We start from the raw sequence: 6,177 nt of genomic DNA, 5'->3' as shown, positions 1-6,177 counted from the left end.
ACGTCCGCGACTCAGGCTGGTCCTCGTGTCTCGCGCGAGCGTTCTTTTTATTTCTCCCAGCCTCCCTGCAACACAAAGAGGCCTCTGCGGAGGAGAGAGTCCTTGGGGAGGAACATCCCAGTAAAAACTTTCTTGAGTACCTCCCACCTGGGAATTTTTCTCTGTTTGGATTAATTTAGGGCCTGTTTACATGGAGGTGGGGGACCCCAGGTAGGTGAGGTAACGCGCTTAGTTGGGGTAACCCGCCTGTCCATATAATCTCTCATTTTAATTTGATCACGTTTACATGTTAAGTGGGGTGACCCGCCACATGTTACCTCACGTATCTTGGGTCCCCCACCTCCATGTGAACAGGCTCTTAATCTGTTTGCCTTTTTTTCCTCTCTATTTACTGCTCGTGAGTCCTTTGTTTGCCTTTGCGATTATTTAAATGTAATCAAGCCAGTGTTTCAAAGTCTTGATCCTTGTAGCACTTCAATTGTTCAGCTCATATTTCTATTTTTGTTTTGTTTCCAATGTGCGTAAATCAGTGAGGCTAGCGATCTGCCAAAAAACAAATTTCAAACAATTATTGAGCGGTTTCTGATTCTGTCCACTATTTTTGTGTCAGTCTAAAGTTAAATCGCAGGTGCGTTAGCAAAGAATGGGTTGTGAAGAATTTATGATTGACTGAGCTATTTTCGAACAGTTTTCTTTCATTATTTGTGCAAATTATTATTCAAAATTTAAATCCCCCTTTCCTTATATTGCATAAAGTCTGCGAGTTATCCTGCGGCCAAAATTGGAGACATAAGTCGCAACAATGATGAAATCAAGCATATGAAAATTTAAAAGAGAGAAAGGGACGAGAGTTTGTGGTGAAAGAAAGAAATTCAGATTTGTTTTCTGAGATACGCAAGAGCTGCAAAATATCTCAATACGCCGGATGTGTTTTCTGCACAAGACAAAAAGACGGGATTTTCATAGTACAAAGGCTAGCAGGAAACTTAACTCAGATACCATGTGTTGATGAAACCGTCGCTCTCATCCGAAACATTTAATTTGCATTTGTCAGTTCATAACCGCTACTCAGCCTGACTCTGGAACACGTATCCACGTTCCAAATGGGTTCGTCCGTTGGAGTACTAGGCCGTAATCGTAGAAGTAAGGCTATCGTTACGCAAGTTAAACAGGAAAATGTTCGACTGCAAGCGAAAGTAGAACGACTGTCAACCGAAGTGACCCAACTTCGCGCAGAGATTGGTTATCTCCGTAAGGAAAAGGAAAAGGGCAATTCGCAAGACAAAGTCAGTACCATTTATCTGGACCGTGCACAAGTTGATATGAACGGTTTGTACAATAATTTATGTATACGCTTATGATATTAATACATACCTACCTACAAAACCTACTATCATTCGATAGGCACCAAGGGCTTGTTCCACAGGTTCCCTTGTCAAAATACCTAGAATAAAACTATAACCGTGTGCCTGGTTTGATAAAGCTCCTGAGAGTTCGCTTCGCCGCCAAAAACTATCAAGAAGAAGGAAAGAAAAAACCCTCTAGCATACAGGGTAGTTCATCTGAGAGCTATTGAAAAAAATTATTTTGCAAGCTTTACTGGAAAAGGCCGAGTTTTTGACAAACGTCTGCGACGGAGTCTCTGGTTATTGGGGCATGAATGATTTAAGCCTAGGACGGCAAACGTCGACCTTTTCATAAGACGAACCGATCCAGGACCGAACGTTTGAAGATTCTCTCCGGGACAAACGCGAACGTCGATCTTTGCATGCGACGAACTAAACTGATAAGTTAAAAATTTGTATGATAATGTATATTTAGCCTCGTTGGGAAAATTTAGTACCAGCAGTCTTTTTGGTCTGATTCAGTTGATAGCCGTTCGACGCGTCCTAAGTTCAACGTCTGACCCAACAGAGGGTCTTAAGATATAATCTGAGTCGACCAAAATTAGAGTTTGGTTTGTCTCATGAAAAGTTCGACGTTTTTTTTTCTAGGCCTAAATTTTCTCACCACGGAATGCCGTCAAAGGAAAAAAAATGCGATCGGAGAGATGCGTTGATCATTATTTAAAAAATATGTTTCGTTATGCATGTAACACTGGTTACGTTCGTCAGCATTTGGATTAATTAAAGTGGTACTGAAATTTGGGACGTGCAGGCGCTTGCGACGAGCAAAGAGTATTTACTACTATCGATATTTTGTCTGTTTATTTGTATACGTGTTAAGATGAACAAATTTCAAGGCGCTTTATAACTTGAGTGAACATTATGTTGGGGTTGATACTAATTATGAATCTGTGCAAGCGGATATAGTGCTTTTAAAACAAAAAAAATCAATCGGCGTGAATTGTTTTTTTCAAATCTAATTCTCGCTCTTTCGTTTAATCAACCTTTCCATCTGCTCAACTGGCTTAAATTATAAATTCAAACAGTAAACTGATCCTTACGGCAGGAAGGTAAAAGAAAAGAAAAGAAAAGAAATAAGAAGGAAAAAGAAAATCAAATTGTGAATTATACTGCCTGATACTTCGGTGTGCAACACAAACCTTCAACGGGGGCTAAAGAAAGTAAAAAATGAATACAAATACAAGATGAACGTTAAACTTTCTTTTTTATAAGAATATATCCTAAAAGAATATCGAGGTTGAAATCTGCGAAATTTTAAGAATATTAAAAGAATAAACCCGAGGGCTGAGATTTTCAAAAGGATATAAATTAGGTGTGTGGAAAACCTGTTAATAAAATACAATTGTACGTTTTTAACTTAACTGGTATAAACAAATTTATTATTCCTTTCTCTAAACCAGAAAACTAGCCAGCAAATAAAAATTAATACTGCACTAAATAAAGCCGAATGTTAAATGCTATACCTCAACACATGCTAAATAGATTTTTCTTTTTTTCCACTTAATTCATACTATGTATATTTTACAAGAACAGTAGCTATCAAACTTGACAGGAAAATAAGTCACAGGAAATAAATAATGGGCATACTGTACTTCCCCCTTCAACTTTAAAGCCTTAATTCTTTAGTATCTTTCAGTATCAACCCGTAAAGCACACCTCACCAGTCATTTTTTATCTTCCGTAAGTATAAGACCGATTTTCACCAAAAATTCACAGTAAATGGGTCGCAAAGATAAACGAACAGCCAACGAAATGGACAAATGTCCAGATAAAATCTTCTTGATGAAATTTTCAAAAACCGAATGAAGAGTGGGGGAATGTCATCCCCCCTTGCACGTCCGAGGCAGCCCTCCTCCTCAGGCGCTTCGTTTTTCGCATGGCAGAAGCCAACGCGAAACGCAAGTGACTGGTGATAATCCGCAAGGGACCATGGGAAGGGTACAACCTGCCGCCCGTTGTCTCCTTCCCGCCTTCCTTTGCGCGCACATTTTCATCGAAAGAGAGACGTCTGGGTACGAGGCAGCGTCCGAGGGCTAACACAAAAATATTAGGGGTCGCCTGGGACCAGGCTTTGTAGTTGGGGAAAGGAAGAAATGGGGTGAAACAGCAAAAATTGGCGTGCATGGGAAGGGGCGCCACCCTTTCGCCAAGACTACTGCTTAGTTACTTACTCACTCAGTTACGTATACAGCGAAATGATGGCTGGGGCTTTAGTGTTTAGCGACAAAGTGTATATCTAGTTGCTATTTGTTCTGCCTTTTTGTCAGAAATGTCGAGTGCTAAAGACGTTCCTTCGGGAAGCTGTGTGGAGCTGTACTTACAACAGGAGCTGGAAATATTAAAGGAAGAAAACCACAACCATGTCACTGAGTTGGAGAACTTGAAGAAGAAGGATGTATGTTGTACCTTGAGGAAGAATGACGATACGGTCTGCTTTCCTATGGACCAAGGAGCACACTGAGCTTTTTCTTCCTCAATAAAGTGTTCTCAAAATTTTTCTTTCTTTTGGAAGTTGTTCATTCACTTCTTTCGCACATTTGTAAAATTTGTTGATAAGAACACTGAGTGCATGATTTCGGAAGCCCACATCTTCTTCACACTTATTGATTTGTGTGATGAAAAAAGTTGTCTAGACTGAGGTTCAACTTTAACTTCTACGTGAGACCTTCCATACGATTTCCTCTATTTTGTGACGTGTGTAAAATTTACGCGGTGGTACGCCAGTAGTCCACGAGCGCTTACCATTTGGACGGTGAAAAATTTCCGTCAAATGGTACTGGTATTTTTTTGACACCGAAAACAGGAACGGGATTGAGTTGGACCATTTACAAAATACCGGTAAAGTTTTCGCTTTCTCTGGATATGAAGCCTGGCACTAATAATTCAAACAAATGGTACAGAAAATTTCGGTCGTTTCCGTAAAAACGGGAAAAAGGTAATACCTCGAAAGGTATTACAAAACTTTTTTTCCGGAAAATTTCCACCGGGATGAACCGTTCCATTTGAATTCTCCCCGAAATTACCTGGTTTTCCATCCAAATGGTAAGCGCTCCATAACAATTAATGTTAACTTTCAACCCGGGGGAGGAGGGGGTACTCCCTATGATGGCCTATGCGGGAAGGCTCTCCCCCAAAGGGGTGCCTTTTTCAGGCTTCAAGCATATGAGAGGGTAGGGATATCACCAGTTTAAGCATATGAAAGGGAAGGGAGATCTTTCATGTTGGTCTATAAAAGGGCCCAAAAAAGGGCTAACATGCAGATGTATTTTATGGCTTTAAGCGGAGGCGAAAAACTTTCTAGATTGGTGATTCATTTATTGATTGATTGATTGATTGATACTCAATAGGCAGTGCGTTTATTGCAGTTGAAAGGAATGCAAGGTCTCTAAGCTAGGTGTGAGAAAGGGGTACCATTTGCCAATAGAGGGAATACGAAAGGGTACCATTTCTGTCAAAAATGGTATATAAAAGGGTAAGGAATTGAACCTCGAGGCAGAGTCTCTCCGCATAAAACTTTGTTGAGTACCCCCTCCGGGACAAGCTCAAAGTATGGGCGCATCGGCACTGTCGCGTAACTCTCAAAATATAAGGATTTGTATGGGGGAAATATAAATTGTATTAAATTTTGTAACCTACAAATATGAAAGGATTTGAATAGAAATCGGCTAACCTCACTTTAGTTGTGTGTTTCTTCTTTTCTGTGTGGTTCCCGGGCAAATTTATGGTTATTTTATGTGCTTTATTGGAACTTGTTTGTTCTCTCTATAAATACACATAAAACGGCCATAAATCAAATAAATTGGCTCGGGCAATCACTAGTCAGTAATTCGTCTATTCTGTCTTCGGATGGCAGTGAACTATTCCCTTATTTTCTTGAGTTCACCATCTGAAAACCAATGTATAGTGCAGAAATATAAGATTAAGCCAGGGCTAATAGCGAAGCTCTCTTTAATATCTATAGTTTGCTAAGCAACAAAATATAAAATACTTTTCATACTCGGTGACAACCTTATTCCCAGTAGCCGCGATCCATTTGATCAGCGACGGGGACAAGGGTAACTAAGGCTTTGGGGACGAGATTTGACTCAGTGACCAAACGAAAATTTTATGAGGAAATAGGCCCTTTTCTCTTCCTCAGTCGCTTCGTTTTGGCACAGAGGCAAGCGCAAAACGCGGGTGACACGCGAGCGACTCGTAGTGAAGCGTAAGGGACCCGCCTTCTTTTGCGCGTAAAATTCATCGAGCGAGAGAGAGAGACGTCTGGGTACGAGGCATGAGGGACCTTAAGATGCTACAACGACGACGGTAACGAGAACGTTCTGAAAAGCAATGGGTCGGTTACTTAAACGAAGTCTAACTTAGGCCGCGGTTTAAGAGATCATTGGACCTCCAGATCTTCCTTCTTAAGGTTAATTTAAGGAAATAAGTGATTTTCCAGACAACGCTATATGCTTTATTCAAATTGCTCATGAAAGATGCTGATAAATTAAAAGCGTTGGGCAAACTGAAAATGGCTTAGAACGTGTTAAACACGGGCTAAACTCCGATGAGATAATTGGCCCAATAGGTTTAGTGAACAAAACGTGCACCACGATTTTTTGTGTACATTTCTTTGTCGTCTCTGCACGACTACGACGTGTAAATGCCTAATTTCACGTTTTATGGAGTACGAAAACAAGCAACGAGGAAATTTTCTTTCTCTTTCTGAACTTGGATAAGACTGTCTCTTAGAGCTTTTTAGGGATTCAACTCCATGAGAGTTCCTCTACAA

General features: G+C 40.4%; 1 protein-coding gene across 1 annotated transcript; it reads left to right on the top strand.

Annotated features, from left to right (window-relative positions):
• The first annotated feature begins 945 nt into the window (after positions 1 to 945).
• On the top strand, positions 946 to 3,867 carry LOC140945248 (uncharacterized). The gene is made up of 2 exons (XM_073394299.1): positions 946 to 1,329; positions 3,674 to 3,867. Exons 1-2 carry the CDS (start codon positions 1,104 to 1,106, stop codon positions 3,865 to 3,867), a joined length of 420 nt encoding a protein of 139 aa, XP_073250400.1. The 5' UTR covers positions 946 to 1,103.
• The last annotated feature ends 2,310 nt before the right edge of the window (positions 3,868 to 6,177 follow it).

The sequence above is a fragment of the Porites lutea genome, chromosome 8 (genome assembly GCF_958299795.1).
Source record: "Porites lutea chromosome 8, jaPorLute2.1, whole genome shotgun sequence".
NCBI classification, from domain to species: domain Eukaryota; kingdom Metazoa; phylum Cnidaria; class Anthozoa; order Scleractinia; family Poritidae; genus Porites; species Porites lutea.
The sequence above is the reverse complement of the archived record's forward strand: the minus strand, read 5'-3'. Positions and strand labels throughout refer to the sequence as shown.

Excerpts from the sequence above, each read along its gene's own strand:
- LOC140945248 (XM_073394299.1), top strand. The coding sequence starts at position 1,104 with ATGGGTTCGTCCGTTGGAGTACTAGGCCGTAATCGTAGAAGTAAGGCT. Across the intron at positions 1,330-3,673 it reads TGCACAAGTTGATATGAACG|AAATGTCGAGTGCTAAAGAC; the intron begins GTTTGTACAATA and ends CCTTTTTGTCAG.